This window comes from Ostrea edulis, chromosome 7 (genome assembly GCF_947568905.1).
Source record: "Ostrea edulis chromosome 7, xbOstEdul1.1, whole genome shotgun sequence".
In the NCBI taxonomy this organism is placed as follows: Eukaryota; Metazoa; Mollusca; class Bivalvia; order Ostreida; family Ostreidae; genus Ostrea; species Ostrea edulis.
In genome coordinates, this window is record NC_079170.1 from 42,991,888 (window position 1) to 43,013,318 (window position 21,431).

Genomic DNA, 21,431 nt, shown 5'->3' on the forward strand with positions numbered 1-21,431 from the left:
AATTGTAATCCGTCATGCCGAATAGTTGACCAAAGACAAAATGAACGGTCGTTTATAATTTCAAAATTTGAAACTCAGTATAGCGAATGTGTTTCTAATAGTATAGTTTTTGTCCAGTGCGACAATCTAAGGACAAAATTATGGATACTCGTCAAACGCAACAATCGAAAACATAATGTACTATATGAAAGTCATGACTTACAGAAAAACCGCTATATTATAAACAGTGGCCTGATTTCTAAGACATTGGTAGGTAGTGAACACTCTAATTTGTGTGTGTGTGTATATATATATATATATATATAGAGAGAGAGAGAGAGAGAGAGAGAGAGAGAGAGAGAGAGAGAGATGCATCCTATTAAACTAAATATGAAGAGATGTGATTCAAACTTAGTGTGTACATTACATGAATAAAGTATGAGGAGTCCGCTGTTATGCCTCCAGTGTGTCCATGGCTAAGTTCTTGTGGGGTCATGGAATGGAGCCCTGGGCCTGGTGTTATAAAGTAGACTGAGTATGTGCATGTCTGAAATAGGGAGTGGTGCGTGACTTTAATATTACAACTCATACAACACACGACTGAAGAAGACTGGCATAAACACGACCGAAATATTTCAAAACAACAGGCCCATGGGCCACATCGCTCTCCTGAGTCACCTTGGCCCATAGCTAAAGATTTTCCATATATATATATTTGCATGCAAAACTTCGGTCCCTATTGTGGCCCCAACCTACCCACAGGGACCATGAATTAAAAAAAAAAACTTGAATCTGCACTATGTCAGGAAGCTTTCATGTAAATGTAAACTTCTTTGGACTAAAGGTTCCTGAGAAGATTTTTAAAGATTTTCTCTATATATTAGAATGTAAAATTGTGATCCCCTATTGTGGCCCCATCCTAACCCTGGGGGCCATGATTTGAACAAACTTTAATCTGCACTATGTCAGGAAGCTTTCATGTTAATTTCAGCTCCTCTGGCCCAATGGTTCTTGAGAAGAATTTTTTTTAAATGACCCCACCCTATTTTTGCATTTTTTGTGATTAGTTCCCCTTTGAATGGGACATGGCCCTTCATTAGAACAAACTTGAAAGCCCTCCACCCAAGGATGCTTTATAGTTTGGTTGAAATTGGCTCAATAGTACTGGAGAAGAAGATGAAAATGTGAAAAGTTTACAACGCCGACAGACAACGGACAAATTTTGATCAGAAAAGCTAATATATATATATATATATATATATATATATATATATATATATATATAAATATATATATATGACCCCACTATATATATAATTTGGCTTTGATGAACACTTTGTGTACTTACATGTTCTATAGTCTTTTTTTTTCTCGGGTTCGGCATTCTGTAAACAGAAGTAAACATGTCTGCGGCCGTGGAGAAATTTGCGTGTCAACAAAGAAAAATTTCGAAATATTCAACAACTTAACCATCTTGTAGGTATATGCCATTGAAAGCACAACTTTCATATATTGAATTTCTTTAAAAAGGATTCGCCATTGGGGTTTACACCTGATATTGTGGTGGGTAAGTGATTTCACTAAAATCAACACCTGATCAAATCAATGTGTCTATCAGAATCAACGGAGATCAATGTCCCAAGCACGGCGTGTTATCTCGTCACCAGTTTTGGAGGACATAAGCGCCACAGAGTTTATCGGTATTGATAGCTGACTGCTAAAAGTAACGACAGTGTTGATTTTTATTATTTTGTAACCGGAAGGAAGCCCGGGTTCGAATCCCGGTCTGACCAGATGTATTCTCCCTTCCTGTTACAATACTCATTTGGGTTGTTGTTAAACATTACCGGTGCTTGGGAACTTTAATTCTTTAGATAAGTGGATGTAGGTTATGACTGTCCACTTTGCCGAGAATAGCCACTTCTCTAAAGAGAGCGGGGAACTGTATGTAGCTTTTTAGTTGATATTCATCATAATATTATATGTTCAATGTGTAACAGTAAGGAAAAGGTGCAATGGACCGGTTCAAAATTCGAGCTAGAGCCCCTAAAATCTCTAACCAGGTACTCAACCAAAAAATCTTTCTGACCCTCACACTCCTTTAATGTTTTTCAATTGGCCAAATATCTTTATTTCCTGGCAGGCATTTTCACCTGTCAGTTCCAGGGTCACATAACCAAATGCAACAGAAAGGGAAAAATGCAATGGACCACACAGGAATTCAAACTTGGGCCTCCTGGATGTCTAGTCAGGTGCTCTACCAACATGTCTGATTGCCACAAATGTTATGTGCTCACATTGACATCAAAAGTTGAATACTAAATACAATTTGCTAAAATCTAGTTATTGATAGCATAATACAAACATATATACAGGAGCAATTAAACTGACATACATACTTCATAGAACTGTAGAATAATTTTCTCTCACTCTAATTAAAATAAGATCTTCTATACCTGGTTAGAGATGATCTGATTTTAATTAGATTGAATTTTCACTCTGTTATGCCTTGTTTAAACAGATCCATCATCAGATATTCACTGTTGATATCATAACATGCATCAGATATACAGCATGTACAGGGCAGGTCCTATTTGAATAGAATGAAAAAGTTACCTTTGTAATTTTAAAATCACCTAGCATTGTGTCTTTCAATACATCTGTACATTTAGTTGCCAGGTCATGAAATTAATTGAAAAATCAGACAGTAACATCACATCTGTCTGCTTGTGATTGTTTATGACTAAACGGAGGAATCGAAGAGCACAGTGTTCACATTGAATCATTAGTTTTACTAAATATATGCTCCATTGAATTTTTATCAAGCTAGTGGAAAATTCCTTCAGAGTAAGAGATTTTGAATGGTTTGTTTTTAAAATAATTATTTTTGTGTAAAGCACAGGAATCCACACAGTTTTGTTGGTCAAATGACTCTGATGTCCACCATTTCAGCATTCATTATAAATGTTGATACACACAGTTTAAACACAGGCACATGAAGAACACGAGAGTTTTGCTGATCTGAGCAGGTTCCTTAAATTTCTTTTCTTTACACCCACTCATTAGTTATTGCTGCTTATGACGGCATGTATCCTAAACGAATGAATTATGAACACATTGCGTTTTGAACTTTCAATGCATAGAAACCTGATTCTATGAAATATCTCCCTGATACAACATGTTGTCAAACGCAGAATGTCTTGGGGTGTTTGTGGGTTTGGCCGTTAACTGGAGGGTAGCTAAGCAATGTCTTGCACTATCAGCCTCAAGATTTAAATCTCCACTGAGAAAGCTAGAATTCACCTGTCTCTGTCACTCTCCATATCAACCCTTGACCAATAACAGCCCCCAGGCCTTGGATTGATATTGGAGTTTCGGGATATTTCGTGACCCATTTACCATTTTCTATCTTTGATTGTAGTACTACTATTTTTCATTCGTCAATCTTTTCTTTTGTAGAATAATAAAGCTATGTTATGAAACAAAACAGTGAGATGTCGAAGGTGATCTCCTTTAAAAAATGGCAGGTGCTGTGTTTGTTGGTGTCAATATTCATTCTGATATACCTAGTGTCTTCCTTCCTGCGTCCCAATCACAAAACTCTGTCCACCATAACTGGACGTGGAACCCACCAGTACACAAAGTGGCCAGAACTAAGTTTGACCGCTGATTCTGAGGTGAGTATACAGTAGTAAGCCTGGCTGTGGTCATTTTCAAAGTAGACTAAAATATCCTCATTATTGATTTAATGTGAACATCATTTATCATTAGATTGAACATTAATGGCTGTGCATTGAATGAATAGCACTGGAATAATCCCATTATCAGAACTGTTAGAAAATACTGTATGTGTAGTTGTTTAAGTGCGATTTACATTTTAGCACCTTTGGCTGTAAAATTGAGTACTAATATGTAGAGAAAACTGCCTAATCCAATACCTGTGCAATCTGTTTCGGTTTCATGGGACATGGTTCCATTTCAAATGAATCTAATGAGTGATTTTACCCATCAAACTCTACTGATCGTATTAGAGTACTTATGACGCTGCTTAACAGCTGTCAACGTCTAAATTGACAGATTCGAGGATTGTTAAAAAACTATGTGATCAAGCAAATTTTTCGTGTATGCTTTAAAATTAGCATAAAATGGTCAATTCTCTTGGAGGTTAAATTTCTGTAATAGATAAAATCAAGGACTGTCCGAGTTCGCAAATTTATTTTCTTCAATTTATTCTTGATTGTGCATCATATATTTATAATTCCAATGCTATTACAATTGTTTTGATTGGACAAAAATAAATATGAACGAAAATTTACACCACAATGAATTGGAACACGCAATTTCTTCATACACATCTGAAATCAAATAACGTAATGAGGGGATATTATTCAAATTTTTGAAATTGTTAATACAGTGAGCAAATTGGAATTATAAGAATCAAACATTCTTTTTTGAAGAATTTATCCGTGTGTAAATTCCTGACGGTTTACTCACAAACTTTACATAAAAGTGCTTCGCACTGTTATTCAGTTTGTGAGTAAAATATCCAGACTTTACACATCGATAAATTCTTTACAAAGAATGTTTAATTCTATATTAAAATGTGTTTAAAATGAGTTTGAATAAAATACAATAGTTTATCCAATGGGTAACATTTACAGTGTTTTTGCCTTTGATATCTTCACAATTTGTAATGATAACCATTTCATCACGAATGTGTTGCAGTTGATGAACATAGTACATCTATTTAAAGATATTTTTTGATAAATCTGCATCCAATGTGCAAAGACATTTGAAATGATTGATTTTGTATACATACTATTAAAGGCATGGTTTAAGAAGTATTGTTTGAAATCTGAAGTACATTTGTCACTGGAAAAGTACCCAGAAATTCTGGAAACATGGAGAAGATCAACAGACGTGCCCTGCCAGTAAGTCTGATGTTAAACAGCAGTAGTAATGGAACCAATTCTTAGTTAATATGTGACCCTTTAAAGGATTGTGAAAATTTTTAAGATGATGTTGGTACATTGATATGTACATATGCTAGATTAAGACTGCATACTTACACTGACAATGATAACAGTTCAGCTGTTTCCTATACATATCATTAATTACATGGATATTTTAAAGGGGCATTAGCTGTGAAAGTGATAGCAACCTTTTCTCTTAAAATCTCTCCATGATATAGGAATATATATTGATTAATAAAAACATTTATTTTGGGCAAAAACAAGAGAAACCTAATAAAACTACATTAGATAACCACTTCTAGTGTAAAGAAATATATAAAAGAAGAATTATTAATTACCTTACAAGGCAATAATTATTTAATCCCCAAAATTGCATATTCATGTGCTTGCTTTGAGGTTGAAATAATTACATACTGGTGTGATTACTGAAATATATAGTAAAGAGCAATTTTCATTGAATTCAATTTGTGGTGACAAAATGACAGTTAATAGCCCTTTAATTACATGTGTATTATGATTACATGTAATATACCATTGATTACATGTGTATCCTTAATTACATGCATATAAATAATTTCATGCATGTAACAAATTAATGTACATGCATATCTCATTAATTTCATGCATAAAATTAATTACATGTATATTTTAATTAAATGTGTATCATTGATTAGACTGATTGCATGTGTATCTTTAAATACATGTTATCATTAATTACATCTATATTATTAATTACATATGTATTATTAATTAAATGGTAATAATTAATTTCATGCAAATCTTTAATAGCATGTATACCAGTAATTATATGCATATCATCAATTACATATTTATTATTAATTACATGTATATATCGTCATTCACATGCATATATGTGTATGCATTTACCCAAACAGTTGAAACTGTTTGAAATGTAATATTTAGTGCCTGCGTGAAACAAATGCATTGTAATGAACAGTCGACATATCTTCAACATTTCATTATCTTGATCTTACTTAGTGTATCTTACGTATATGTTTCCAGAGATTTGTACAAGAGATATTCTTCTATCTTCACAATCACTGAACATGCAGCCAAGGTAGTAATCCCAGAATCCTTTGCTGCAAAGGTCAAAGGTTGGCTTGGAGGAAATGTGGAACTCTTTGACAATGTGAAGGATCAGGTTGGTACAGGGTCTGTTTGATTTTAAGAAGTCAAAGAATTTGAGAACTTTTTAAAATAACTTGTTGTCTAAATACCATGTCATTTGTGTACTAATGATGAATCAATTTAGAACCATATTCTATATATCTTGTATAACATTTTAATTCATTTTGTTTTCATGAATGCATATTTTCAAAGTTTGATACTTTCACTTCAGAGAATCCTTTTTATCTACAATGAATACACAAGAGAACAAAATGTGTACAATCCACTGAGAGAAAAAAGACCCATGTCTAAACCCCCAAGACCGGAGAGAGAGTAGTGAGTGTGTTTCTTAACGACTGATGCAATGATTGATAGTTTGTTTTAAGAGAATAAATTGTACTATCCCCCCAGGAAAGTTTGAGGGGGAGGGGAAATGATTATATGCATGTGTGTGTGACACTGATATAAAATATAAAAAGCATCAGATTTCATATAGTGTTTTAAATATAATTCCAGTTGCAGAAGGGGGGGGGGGGGGGGGGGGGGGGGGGGGGGGGGGGGGGGGGGAGTTGCCCTTCATTGTAGTGCTCGCTTTTAGGAAATGGTCTAAAATTGTATAATATGTAATCATGTCTCCCCTTTGCCAGGGGTAGACATATGGCTCTTGTACTTTCTTCTCGTCCATCCATCCATCCATCTGTATGTCACAAAATCTTGTGAATGCTTCTCCTCCTATATGGCTTATTGGATAGACTTGAAACTTTGTACAATGCTTCATTGCCATTTGTAAATGTGCATATTGCCTGGAAAGGAAGATCCAGTAATTTTCCTAAAAGTTATAGTGGATTTAAGAGGGGTGAAGGGTGTTAAAATATCTTTCTTGTGAACACTTCTCATATATTGCTTAGCAGGTAGTCTTGTAACTTTGTACAGTGCTTCATTGTCATTTGTAGATGTGCATATTGTTGGGACATGAGGATCCAATTATTTTCCCAAAGTTATAGTGGATCTAAGAGAGGTTGAGGATGTTAAAATAGCTTGTGAACGCTTCTCCTCCTATATTGCTTATCCGATAGACTTGAAATTTGGTACAATACTTCAATGCCATTTGCAGATGTGCATATTGTAGGGACAGGAGATTCCAATTGTTATCCTTAAAGTATAGTGGATCTGAGGGGTGAAGGGTACAAATAGTTTGTGAACACTTCTCCTATGTGGCTTATCAGAGTTCATAATGTCTATGTTCCTGCTCATGCTCTCTCCTCCATACCATGCAGTACATTAAGGGAAGGGGGTTTCATTTGGAGCACTTTCAATTTGGAGAGCTGGGGAGACATTTGTTTTTTATAAAAACAATCTCTAGTTTATACTTCTTTAGAACTGCACACATTTACTGGTAAAATTGAAACATACAGACCCTGAAGCGTACTACATGTACTACACCACTTGCACGGAACGGTATGAAATGATTCTTGCACGGAACGGTGAACAGTTTGCACGAAACGCTGAATGATCTGCAAGGAACAGTGAACCGTTTGCACAAAACGCTGAACGATCTGCACGGAACGGTGAACGGTTTGCACGAAACGCTGACCACTTTGTAGGCGTGGCTTGCACGCTTTGTGAACGGTCTGCACGAAATGGTAGGCTTTGATTTTTTTGGTATTATTCGGTTTAAATAGTTTCAATATAATTGCAGTATTCTAGATATTAAAAAAAGGTTGAGAAAGAAATGATAATGATTCATTTTAAAATGATTGCTCCTGTATGACGCGGTAAATTTCATTTTTGCTTATTAGATCAATAAATTATGAACACATTGGAATGAAAACAAATGAATTTTTTTTTTAATTTCAGAAATAAAAGAACAATTATATCGTCACAGAATATTGATTAATCGAATTTTATTGATTCATTGCTCTATTAAATTCATTGAAACTGAATATGAAATGGTTGCGTCTGTTTCACTGTTTTTGTACATTCATTCTGAGTGTCGTTAAAATACATTTTACATTTGCAATTTGTATATTCCAGGCCTCTTCCCAAAGACTGATTGAATAAACCTATACATTTTATATACATGTGTACGTGAATGAAAACAGATAAAATGATTTAAAGAAATTTCTCGTCTGGAAAGATGAAAGTATTTTTGGGCGGGAGGAGGGTTGGGAACAGTCTTCACGAAAATGCTAGGCATGACCTGCATGCTTTGATTTTTTTTCCGGCATTATTTGTTTCATCCTGGGGTTAGTTTAAACAAGGAATAATTTAATGACTTACGAACACGTTGGAATAAAAGGAAATGAATATTTTTTAACTTCGGAAATAAAGGAAAAAGATGCATAAATTGTATTGTCATATACAATATTTATTATTAACTTTATTTATTCATTACTCTATTAAATTCATTGAAAAAGTCGCGTCTGCATCGCTATTTTGTACATTCAATCTGAGTGCCATTAAAACATGTGTGCAATTTGTATTTCCAGGCCTCTTTTCAATGACAGATCTTGAATAAACCTATACATTTTTACATACGTGTATGACAACAGATAAAATGATTTTAAAAATTCTTGTAAGACTGGAACATATTCTCGGGCGGGAGGAGGGATACATCTAGACATAGAATTAGCCAGTCGATAAGAACCTGTCACCTTGGATAAGAAGGGAAAATACAAAACAAAAAGGAAGCAATCAAAATAGGATTGAAATAGATTGAGAAATAAATCATATAAATGAATAAATAAAACAAATAATGACTAACTACAGTAATGATCAACAGATATGTGAGCGGATCTAACATCCAATTTTAATTAGATTGTTGCATTTGCCTAAAATTTTAAACCTATAGAAAACTGCATTCATTTTTGAGAGACAAAAGATATAAACACCTCTTGTCATATTTCAATTGCCCCACCGATTTTTACACCTTCTGTAGGAATGTTAATTTCAAATACACGGATTAGCTGACTTCTATTGTGGTAAAAAAAAAGGACTTTGGAATTTGCATAGAATACACAAGTTATACACAGGTCGGTCTTTGCTTTATGCAGACAATTCCGATAAACGATTTTGATGAAAATATTTTTTATTTAAAAAGAGAAACTTGATCATACAAATGTAACAAGACAAATGAATTATTCCTATATACAAATAAAAGATAAATAAAAAGATAATGAGGGCAGAGATATACATGTCTCTGCACTTGCTAGAAACTACCAAGGGTGAGAAAATGGTATCGGAATTTGCTCTGCCTGGTGGTTTTATAATAAAATGTTTTCTTTCGATTATTTGCAGATTTTCATTGTTGAAAGCCCATCTTAGAGACATTTTGAAATAATTGGTCAAATTCCCAACAATGTTTATCTGTCCTACATCCCATGCCGAAATGACTTGCACGGTCTGTACATTTCTAAGGGCTTGGTTTGAACGATCTGCACGTTTATGGGTGTGGCTTGATCCTGCACAGAACGATTCTTGCACGAAACGATTTGCACGGAACGGTGAACGGTCTGCACAAAACGGGGAACGGTGAACGGTTTGCACGGAACAGTGAACGATTTGCATGAAATGCTGAACGGTCTGCACAGAACGGTGAACGGTTTGCACGAAACGAAACGCTTTAGAAGTGTAGTAGCACGCTTAAGGGTCTGTATGATAATCATGTAAAAGAAGCACTCATGTAAACATATCTTTTCAAACATATGAATATCCAATCATATGTTAAACATACATGTATGTTGCAATTTTACCTGTGTATAGTTTATGGTTAAATTTTGTGTTGTAGCGTGGAGGAGATATCAGCAAAAACTGCCCAAACGTGCGATTTCTGCAAATACAAAACGTAAGTCAGTGTCTGAACAGTGTACAGTGTAACTAGTCTCTGTCAGAGATCTTCTGTCAGTGTCACTAATGATGGACTTCATTTTGCCACAGGAACACCGCAGAGGATGTCTTTGGTCGAGTGGAGTCAGATTTTTCCTTCACGGCAGCCAACACATTCAAGCTGGACACCTGGCACACACTGTCCCTCTTCAAAAAGCACCACCCCCTGAACTGGACATACACTCAGTTCATGGACCTCATGCAGACTTCACAGAAATGGTAAGACATTGCTGGGGGTCTTCCCGCCGTGCACACAATTGATTATTAGGTTTAGGACAGTATGTGTGTATTATGTTTTATCTTAAGCGTAGATGCTGCATCTCATCTTCAACTTAGAGTGCTATATCTTAGTTTTGAATGTCTCCTGCTCATGTCCATTTTGAAATCTGATAAATACAATGCAAAGCATAAATGACAGAATTCTTTGTTGGATAACGTAATGTTTTACAGAAATTATGTTTCTTTTTTTTTTTCTGTTGGCATAAAACCTATAAAATCACTACACACAGCCATTCTTTTTATCAGCTTAGTATAATTATTCCTACAAAGAGCTAAAGGGAGATAAATTTTCTTGTTCTGATGTTCAGGTTACAGAAAGCCCACTCACTAGACAAGAATTATAAATACCCCATGATGATCTGGGACATGTTGCCCCACGGTGGGGCCAGTCAGATACACCCACACATACACAACTTCCTGGACAAAACCAGATATCAAGGTACTGTGATATTCTTATTGCAGGGGAAAATGCATAGTTAATTGAATAAAACTCTTTAGAGGAAATATACAATGTTTTCATATTTTTGTATCTTCCACTTTTTAGAATTAAAAAAAAAAATACAGCGACAATTGTATGCAAATGATAAAAGGAAAATATTCATTTGTATTCACTTGATGAACAGCCGCTGCATTTTCCTTTTAAGACATTTGCTGTGGAATGTTTGGTAGTCATGAATTTGAAGAAAAAAAACAACAATATTTTTTTATATAATTTATTATTTATAAATCTTTTCAGTATGTATGAATGCATTTTAAACTTGTCATTAGAGGGAAATTTGTATATTATATTATATTTTCCTGCAAGAAATAGTGTTTATGTGCTATATGTGTTTTCTATATGAAATAGTGTTTGTTGTTTAGGTGCTCTATTAATTTTGTATTTCTTCAAGAGATAGTGTTTTTTGTGTAGGTGCCGTGGAAAATTGGAGAATGGCAGCCAATCTCTACACAGAGGATTTCCCCAGGAATAATTACTTCACAGATCTCATCATGGTCCACATGTCCCTGGGACTGGGGGTGAAATACGGCAGGGCTGTGGCATTTGCTTCACTGGTCAGTATAGATAAGTCACAAATCTCATCCTAGTCCACATGCTCTTAGTACACATGTCCGTAGTCCACATGCTCATAATCCACATGTTCCTAGTCCACATGCTCCTAGTACACATGTTCCTGGTCCTCATGTCTCTAGGGATGAAGCTGAATGTCAGGTGACATCGACTTCATTTGTCAGTAATAGTCTCAGACCTCATCATGGTCCATACATTGTGATGGGGTGGGTGGATGAAATGTAGCTGCAATGATGTAATCCTCTCCAATTTTTTATGCTCCCCGCCACAAAGTGGCCGGGGCGTATAGTTTTACCCTTGTCTGTTCTTCAAAGACACACAGTTTTCTGAACTTTTTTTCTAAAAGCCTTGAGATATTGAATTAATTTTTTGTATGCCGATGTATATAGATGAGTTAGGGCTGTTCCAGAAATGATCAAATGGGGGGGTCGGGCGGCAAATGATATTTTTTTGTGTGGGTGGTCGTATTTTTTCATATTTTAATTGGTCCGTGGTTGGACTGTTAAAAAAATATTTATTATGGGTAGTGGTTAGTTTCTATTGTTTTATTTTGTGCCACGTGGGTGTTGAGTTTTCAGAATATTTTTACTGTCGCTCTTGTCGTGTTGGTTACAAAACGTCGGAGGGAAAATTGAAAACGTGCTTTCGAAATGCTGCTTTCGAAATCGGAAATCGGAAGTAACATAGAACTATTCGAGTTGTCGTTCTTTGCAGTGCATAACTATCCATTACGGCACTCTTCAAATTAGAGGCGCGTTTAGTAGGGTCCCTTTGGACGTGATGGCGGCGAACTCTGTTCTGTAGATTATTACAGTTTACAGTGCATCGATTTTGGGAATATTTTGAAACCAATAGGTATTCCGTTTTCTAATAAAAATAGGCAAACCTTAGTTGATTTATACGAGGGTACCGATACGTTATATTTATCAGTCGGTGTGATGGTGATATAGAGGCCTCCGGGCGCGGGCTCCATTAGAAGACGAACGATTCATGGAAAAACATATCCATACCCATTTCATGATAATAGCATTGTTTGGACTCCCAATTTTTCCAACATTCCCGCCATAGATGCCTTTGATTGTTGATGTGACATCGTTTCTTCAGAACTAATGTGATACAATGTCGCACAGGCTTTACCGCGTCATTGACTAGAATGTTTGTCCCGAAAACCTCGCGAGATTTGTACCGTTTTCATTTTTAAAAATATTTTTGTGGTGGGTCTGGTTAGTTTTTTTTTTTTTTTTTTTAGATGGGTCATTGTAAAATGAGTTTATTAATTTGATGGGTCATGGGGTAATTTTTTATTTTTTTTTATGGGTGCTTGGTATATACAAAAGGTGCCTCCCGACCCCCCCCCCATGTATTTATTTCTGGAATAGCCCTTACTATAAATCAAGTTTGAATTTTTTTCCGGTTCGTTGAAAATTTGATGGAGTTGTGCCCTTTTAACATGATAGCATCCTTCCGCAAAACACCCAGTTTCCCAGACTTTTTTTCTAAACGCCATGAGATAATGAATTGATGTTTTGTATGCAGGTGTATATTGATGAGTTACAGATCAAATTTGAGTTTTGTTCTGGTTTCGTTGATTTTTGATGGAGTTGTATCCCTTTAAGGTAGAAAAATTACTGTTTTGACCAGCTTTCCATACTTTTTTTTCTAAACGCCTTTAGATATTGAACTGATATTTTGTATGCAGATGTATATTGATGAGTTACCGATCAAATTTGAGTTTTGTTCTGGTTCATTGATTTTTCATGGAGTTGTGCCCCTTTAACAGAAAAATAAGTGGTAAGACCAGTTTTCCGGACTTTTTTTTCTAAACACCCTGAGATATCGAAATGATTTTTTGTAGACAGGTATATATTGATCAGTTACAGATCAAGATTTAGTTTTGTTCTGCTTGATTGATTTTTGATGGAGTTGTGCCCATTTAATGTAGAAAAATTACTCTTATGACCAGTTTTCCAGACCTTTTTTTGTAAATGCCTTGAGATATTGAACTGAATTTTTGTATGCAGATGTCTATTGATGAGTTACAAATTGAGTTTGAATTTTGTTCCAGTTGGTTAATTGTTATGGAGTTGTGCGCCTTTAACGTAGAAAAATTACTGTTATGACCAGTTTTCCAGACTTTTTTTCTTAACGCCCAGAGATATTAATCCCCCCCCCCCCCCCCCCAATAAAATATTCGGAAAGGACTATTCCAATATTTTTTATTCCCCCCCCCCAAAAAAAAACAATTCGGAGAGGGCTACATTATTGCAGCTTAATATGAAATGTTACGGGGCTGTGTCATTGGTGTCACTGGTAAGTATGAATTAGCCTTTTTTCCAGAATGAGAATTTTGCGAAAGTTGACTGTAACACCTGTCAATGTATTTACCTGTTTTATTTGCACCTGTGATACAATTGTTATTTTAAATCGCATCAAATTTGGTAAACCCACATTTTTTGTTTGTTTGAACTGTTTATAATTCATGCTAGTAGGATTACATGGAATCAAAATTTTTGATTGGATATTTTTGTTACTTAGTTACCCAAGAAGGACAATGAAGTCATCATCATCAGCGCAGAGGCTGACCAGGATTTTTTTGATCTCCTGTATTTTACTTACAGAGGTAAACATGCATCTGTACATGTTTGTGTAACCAAGTGCTTGCAATTTTGTATTTATTGTTGTGAAAATGATAATAAATAGCATTGTATATTGATATCAAGTACTCTTATTGAAAGTACATGTATATCAATTTGAAAGATTACATGTAACAATGTTTAACATTCATTCAGGAAGATTACTAAGAAATTGTACTATATGATATAACCTGAAATTTCAGCTTTCATTGATGATATGGAGAGGCTGTGCTACAGTTCAGGGATTGGTCTTCCTAGTTTGGTAAGACTTTTACTCTCTTACAAGAAAAATCCAGGGAAATATGTAATTTCCAGTCCTGAAGAATTGTACAATAAAACATGGTTTTAGTGAACATGTCTATAATGAATTCAGACTTACAGTAAAACACCATTACAGTGAACACACTTATAATGAATTCAGACTTACAGTGAAACACAGTTACAGTGAACATGCTTATAATGAATTCACACTTACAGTGAAACACACTTACAGTGAACACACTTATAATGAATTCACACTTACAGTGAACACACTTATAATGAATTTACACTTACAGTGAAACACAGTTACAGTGAACACGCTTATAATGAAATCACACTTACAGTGAACACACTTATAATGAATTTACACTTACAGTGAAACACGGTTACAGTGAACACACTTATAATGAATTTACACTTACAGTGAAACACGGTTACAGTGAACACACTTATAATGAATTTACACTTACAGTGAAACACGGTTACAGTGAACACAATTATAATGAAGTTACACTTACAGTGAAACACAGTTACAGTGAACACACTTATAATGAATTTACACTAATACAGTGAAACACAGTTACAGTGAACACGCTTATAATGAATTCACTCTTACAGCAAAGTGATTTTCATTCTCTGTAGTTTTAAAACATTATGAACTCATTGAATAAATCAAATTACATTTATAACGACTTAAAATTGTTTTCCCCCAGCACTTCACTTTATATTAAGTGTTTTGCTGTATACATTAGAATTTTACCAGGCAGAATTACTTTGGAATTCTCCCAAACCTTTCAATAGAATTAATGAATTGTAGATATAGGACAAGGTTGTGCATTATACTATAGGTAATGTATGGATTTAGTGAATATTATGTGTTCATTTTAAGCAAGGGTAACATTCCATTGTATTTACATTTGTTGAATCCTTTCTGATATATTTCTTTTGAAATTGACATTGCATTCATCGTTGGCAATGAATACATGTTCAATTTTTGCCAACTAAATCGATCCAGTTTTCTGTTACTAAATATGGAGCATCGTCAAGGTAAAAACGCTGTTCCAATTAAAGTAACGAGTGAGTCAACGATATATTTTAGTACTTAAATCTAGTTATACCCCACGCAACGAAGTTGCGGAGGGTATAATGTTTTTGACCAGTCAGTCTGTCAGTCCCTTTTTGTTATCGCAACTCCTATGAGACCGCTCAACAGAATTTCATGAAACTTTGTAGTTAATAAGGACACACTGTGTAAATGTGCATATTCCCAGGAAATTCTGATTCAATAATTTTTTGGAAGTTTTGTCTTTTTTGAACTTCGAATTTAAAGCCTGTCTGCCCTGTTCTTGCAGTAATGCATAGCATAACCATTCACTATGTGAGGCATTGTCAAGCAATATTGGAACATGGGTATGTGAGCTTGCTCACTTTTGCTTTATTTCATTTATATTTTTGTTTAAATACTTAAGAATTTAAATGTAAGTAATAGATTATATTTCTTTGTTGTTTTAGTAGAAAAAATTGCATAATGCAGGTTATGAATTTTTTCTGCAATGCTTACTGTGCATACCTTGATCAACAGATAAAAAGGGGGAAAAAAGCATTTTATTGTTTAACTTTTTGTACACCGTCTAATAAATGGGAGTAACGGAGATTGGGACATTAATTGTTGGGACACTGCACCGAGCTCTTGATGAGACAGTGATTTACGAATTGATTCTTTGCAGGACAGGGAGGATAATTTGGGCAGGATTCCTGCGTATGCGCGTCTGATAACGCGAGGTCCAGTGGAGGATATACGATCAGACATCAGCTCGTTAGAACTGTTTTCTGTGAGTTTCATGCCTGATTTATTTTAACAAAATTGGAGATTAATCAACATACCTATGTAAATTATTGAAAAATTACGCTCAAACTTGACACATCTAGAATTTGGCATTTGTTGTAAGAGCTTAAGGTACTTTCGCGTTGTACCTGTATATTCTGATAAAATGAAATTCTGTATCATGTTTCACTCTTAAATATGAGAAATCTTCCTATCAGTTGATAGTTTTTTTTTTTTGTTCATGCATACTGTATCTGTATAATATACATTTACATGCATTTTAATTATCGCATTGTGTAATTGTGAAATCTTTTTCTTGATTTAGGCTCAGAATGCTAACACAGACCCATACAAAGTAATACAGTACATCAGGAAATCCATAAAGAAACGTGACCGAAGAAGCAAGAGCTAACTAGGGTGCTTACTAGTACTTTAACCTATTGGTAGGGGAGTAACTGAAATGGACTTTAACCTATTGGCAGGGGAGTAACTGAAATGCACTTTTATCTATTGATAGGGGAGTATCTGAAATGGAGTTTTATCTATTGATAGGGGAGTATCTGAAATGGAGTTTTATCTATTGATACGGGAGTATCTGAAATGGAGTTTTATCTATTGATAGGGGAGTAACTGAAATGGAGTTTTATCTATTGATAGAGGAGTATCTGAAATGGACTTTTATCTATTGATAGGGAGTAATTTAAATGGACTTTAACCTATTGGTAGGGAGTATCTGAAATGGAATTTAACCTATTGATAGGGGAGTAACTGAAATGGAGTTTTATCGATTCATAGGGGTGTAATTGAAATGCACAAATATGTTTTGAAAGTTACATGTATAAGGGGTGTAAACAATTGGTATAGTTGATAGTTAGAGTTTATAGAAAATCTATTATGGCATAATTTAAGTATTGGGCATTTGATGATTGTATTATATTGGTGTACATGTATGCAATGCACATGAAGATTTTCTAAATGATTATGTCCCTGTCCAAAAAGATTTATATTGGTAGTGAAATTCATTTTTTGAAAACCATATATTAACTGTTTAGAAATTTTCTCTGGCATACATAATGGAATTCTTTTTTGTTTGGAAATAAGCATTAGAGTTGTTTTTGACTTGGAGTTAATACTAATATTGGAAACAAAAATGGTAGAAATTCTATCAAGAATTGATGATGAAATTTCTTGAAAATGGAGGCACATTGATGATAATGTATTCTGGTGATCCCTATTTTCTCTATTGTGCAATTTTAATTATGTCTTCCCTTCCCAGAAGGGGGACATATTGTTTTGGTGTGAATTCTTCTTCCGTTTCTTCTTCTTCTTCAGCTTCTTCTTCCACTTCTCATACAAAGTTTGTCTGGGACATAATTTTTTTGTCTTTTGACATAGGCCTTTGATATTTGGTATGTGGGTAAACCATGATAAGACAGTGTGTCAGTGCCATTTTTGATGAATTTTGACCTTGACCTTTTATGTAAAGGTCAAATAATAGAATTTTTTGGTAATTTTTTTGGTCTGAATCATACCTTTTTTGTCTTTTGACATAGGCATTTCATATTTGGTATGTGGGTAATACCATGATAAGACAGTGTGTCAGTGCCATTTTTGATGAACTTTGACCTTGATCTTTTAGGTAAAGGTTAGATAATAGAATTTTGGGGGCATTTTTTTTTGGTACAAACCATAACTTTTTAGTCGTTTAACATAGGCCTTTGATATTTGGTACGTGGGGGTACTATGATAAGACAGTGTATCGCGTGCCATTTTTGATGACCTTTGACCTTGACCTTTTCCACTTTAAATGTTAATAAACATGGAAAATGGAAGGGGAGACATAAGTTTTTGTGTGCTAAATTAATTCTTCCTAGTTATACATGTACCTTTGTTTTGAGAGGAATATTTAATAAATGTTGGTGCAGTTTTATGTTTAGGTATGATTGTTCATATTCCAAAGAATTTTATTCAAACATTCCAAACATACTGGCAACTTAAAGGTCTATGAAATCATTTCACTTTGAATGGATGATTGCCTGTTCTGCATAATTTAATACTATTTGTAGCATGTGCAATGAGATTGGCAAGTAAATGAAATTCTTTCTTTTTGAAAAACATGATTTACAACATACATAACACCTCTCATTTTTGTTAAAGTTCATGTGAGATGAACATAGAGTATTTAACAAATGGTAAATTAAATTCTAAGGAATGGATTTAGTAGCAAAGTACATTTATGTTATTGGGTTGTAACAAATCTTGGGGCAGATAGCCTTTTTATAAACTGAAGTTGATAAGTGTAATATGCACCAAATTGCACGTATATCATAAATCAATGTCTGCACTCACAGTTAGATTCATTGATTGGGTAATTACAAGCATGTTTATGAACATTATTTTTTGTAAATGAGCTAACACGTGAACATTCTCAGGCTTCCTTTAGCTGTCCTCTAGACCCTTCATTATAAGGTAAATCTGCAGGTTTACCTGGGCCTCATGTTCCAATGATAGAAAATACACCCTAGATAAATATTGTTAGTAGTGTGTGCATAGGAATATAATTATCTAGAAACTGATGTAACATGAGTTTCAGACTGTTCTTCACAACTACTTATTTTTGTAACATCATTACATGCCTTTTGAACATCTTCAGAATAATACTCTTTCACACTGAGATTCTTGTGATTTAATCGTACGAACTTCCTGCTTCCTGTTTATTTCCTGTTGTTGGGTACAGGTAGCAACAATGATTTGTAATCAAATGATCATGATTTTTTTTAACATTCACTATGCACAAATTGTACATTTTAGTATTTCAAATAACCTCATGTCGATAGATGTGTAATTGTGACACTGTTTAAATATACTACAAACACATGAAATCCAGAAAACAGTGGATACCACTGCCTTTACCATGGGTTAAAGTTACAAAGGAAAATTCACATGTACATTCTCGATTCATTTGTCCATATTCTAATTTTGTTGTTCCATTAGGATTAAACTTCCTCAAAATTTTATTGAAATTTTTTTTTCCAAGAAAGAATTCTTGCAGACTTGTTTGGCAGGAGGCTCTACAAGACCGAATGCATTGCCTTTATCAAACTTCATAAGTGTGGAGTAAATAAATTTATCCAACTTCATAAGTATAGGGTATATAAATTTGCTCAATCTCTGCAATTTTTTTATTAGTATTTTTTAGTGTTTGTTTAGATGAAAAAGATACCTATTAGATAATCAGTTGTGCTACTTTTAGTCTTCCCTTTTATTACAATGCATATTTCAGGAAGCTACATGTCCACATGTACATGTATATTCATCTTAGAATAACTAAATCATCACCAGGCTTTCAAACGGTGAAACCTATTTTTCATTTCTGTGCTTTTTATGTTAAAAAACGTCACATTTATTCATTAAAAGTTTTCAAGTAGCTATGATTTTGCATTTCTTGAGAGAAAATCTGCACATTAAACAGAACTTTAGTTATCAATATGTTAGTAATATGTTTCATACATGTGCAATGCCATAGGCCTGATTATTTCACACAAACTGTAAATTCTCACGATGGGTGAATTTTGGAAGGATGTATTAAGTTATTTATTTCATACATTTATTTATTATAGTTAGTAAAGTTAGAAATGTATTCATGACGGAATGAAATAAAAGGATTTAAGAAAATGACTGGTATTTGTTTATTTAAGTATCGGCTGTATGTAGAAGTCTGCCATTGCATGCAACACTTAGAATTCGATAACAGCCATTGAATTCAGTGTTCTTGTGTCTTATTGGAGAACCAACATTGTGTCTGGCGGAGAAACAACATAAACCTGCTAAGACATGTGACTTTATATTAATCAGCAAGCAAATAAAGAAAGAAAGATCACTTCTTCTGGGACAAAAGGCAAAGGAAGTTCATTGATATACAATATACCATCGTCTGTTAACCATGAGTCCTTCTCACCGATTCTTTCTATGTGTGGACTCAAAACCGGGGTTCGTGATGATTATTATATACATATACCTTGAAGTGCATCATCTCTTAATACATGCATACGATTTGGACTAATATATCATAATATTGAATTAAAAATCATGAAAAATAAAACAAATTCTATTTTGAAGTTTTGTAAACTATGTAAACCCAGTGATTATTTTGTACATTCGAAAATGAACACATATAGAATATAAACAAATAATATCATCAAGAAGTATGGAGAAATTCAAGGAATGACAGAAATACTCCTGATTGTCGGGGAAATGGTCCATGTAGAAAACTGTTTTATGTCTGCCTCAGTAGAGTAAACATGAAAATTTGTAAAAAAAAAAAAAAAAAAAAAAAAAACAGCCATTACGTAAATTGTATGATTTAATCTTGTAAAGATTAGAACATTGAGAGTGTGGCCAACATCAACCCCTAAACACACCATATGTGGAATCAGGTGCCTAGGAGGAGTTAGCACACTCTGTTTACCAGTTACATGCGCCATGAGCCCTCTATCTCACCAGGTAAACGGAGTAATCCCTAGTCAGAATCAATATGTAAAGAAGCATATAACAATTGGTATGAAACACGTCAGACAGCATTTGACCCAATGACACGTTGTATTTGCATATAAGATCATTATACCGACCATAGAAATTGCAAATTGTTAACTTTAAACGAGATTGGATAGGCCTTCACTTATTTGCAGTAGCCTATCTCGGTTTAAAAGTGATCATACGTAGAACATGCTCTCGTATTCGGAATCAGTTGAGAGAAATAAACGCATGCAGAAGATTATGGAATACTGAAGTCGTGTCATTTGTGATAGAGTTGGAATTTATTGTTTGATCTTAACTTCTGTGTTCAATAAAGTAACCGAATATGAAGTATATCGATATGGAAAACTCTGATGTCTCTTATTTTGAGTTCACTGGGATATATTGAATCGGCATATGAATGAAAATGAGTATTGTTAATAGACAAACGTCGATATATTGACAATAATTGTCAACTTAATTGACAAATACGGGTACATGTAACTTATTACTGCATCATTTTTAAATGAAAGTGGACTCTTGTATATTAAAGCATAAAAAAGAAGAGGATAACATAGCAAGTTGTACGTTTTGATGTTGTAGATTTTGGAAACGTTTTGTAATTCGAAAGTTACATCGGGATATTTGAGAATCCACATTTGATTTACACCACTTCTCGCAAATGTCGTGGCACATACTCTCGAAAGGTTTCTTCACAAATAAGGAGTAAAATAAGGGCTTGGTAGAACATTTGATCGATCCTGTAATATATCTTTGTAAGGATAGAAAAAGACCAAAGCTGTTACTTCGTAATAAAAAAAAAACTGAAACGCAGAACAAGCTGTTGTGTATCGATCATCTGAGAGGTCTAATCACCATATACA

At 34.2% G+C, this 21,431-nt stretch overlaps 1 protein-coding gene across 4 annotated transcripts; it reads left to right on the forward strand.

Moving 5' to 3' along the window:
• The first annotated feature begins 1,349 nt into the window (after nt 1-1,349).
• Nucleotides 1,350-19,707, forward strand: LOC125655076 (uncharacterized). 4 transcript variants are annotated; one of them, XM_048885235.2, is made up of 13 exons: nt 1,350-1,455; nt 3,439-3,656; nt 4,807-4,910; nt 5,976-6,114; nt 6,313-6,416; nt 9,868-9,924; nt 10,017-10,184; nt 10,553-10,683; nt 11,155-11,297; nt 13,849-13,933; nt 14,150-14,208; nt 15,935-16,039; nt 16,358-19,707. In XM_048885235.2, exons 2-13 carry the CDS (start codon nt 3,456-3,458, stop codon nt 16,442-16,444), a joined length of 1,383 nt encoding a protein of 460 aa, XP_048741192.2. In that variant the 5' UTR covers nt 1,350-1,455; nt 3,439-3,455; the 3' UTR covers nt 16,445-19,707. The 4 variants fall into 4 exon arrangements, with proteins under 4 accessions (XP_048741192.2, XP_048741193.2, XP_048741196.2 ...); XM_048885236.2 differs by having other exon boundaries at nt 1,378-1,459; XM_048885239.2 differs by having other exon boundaries at nt 1,449-1,546.
• The last annotated feature ends 1,724 nt before the right edge of the window (nt 19,708-21,431 follow it).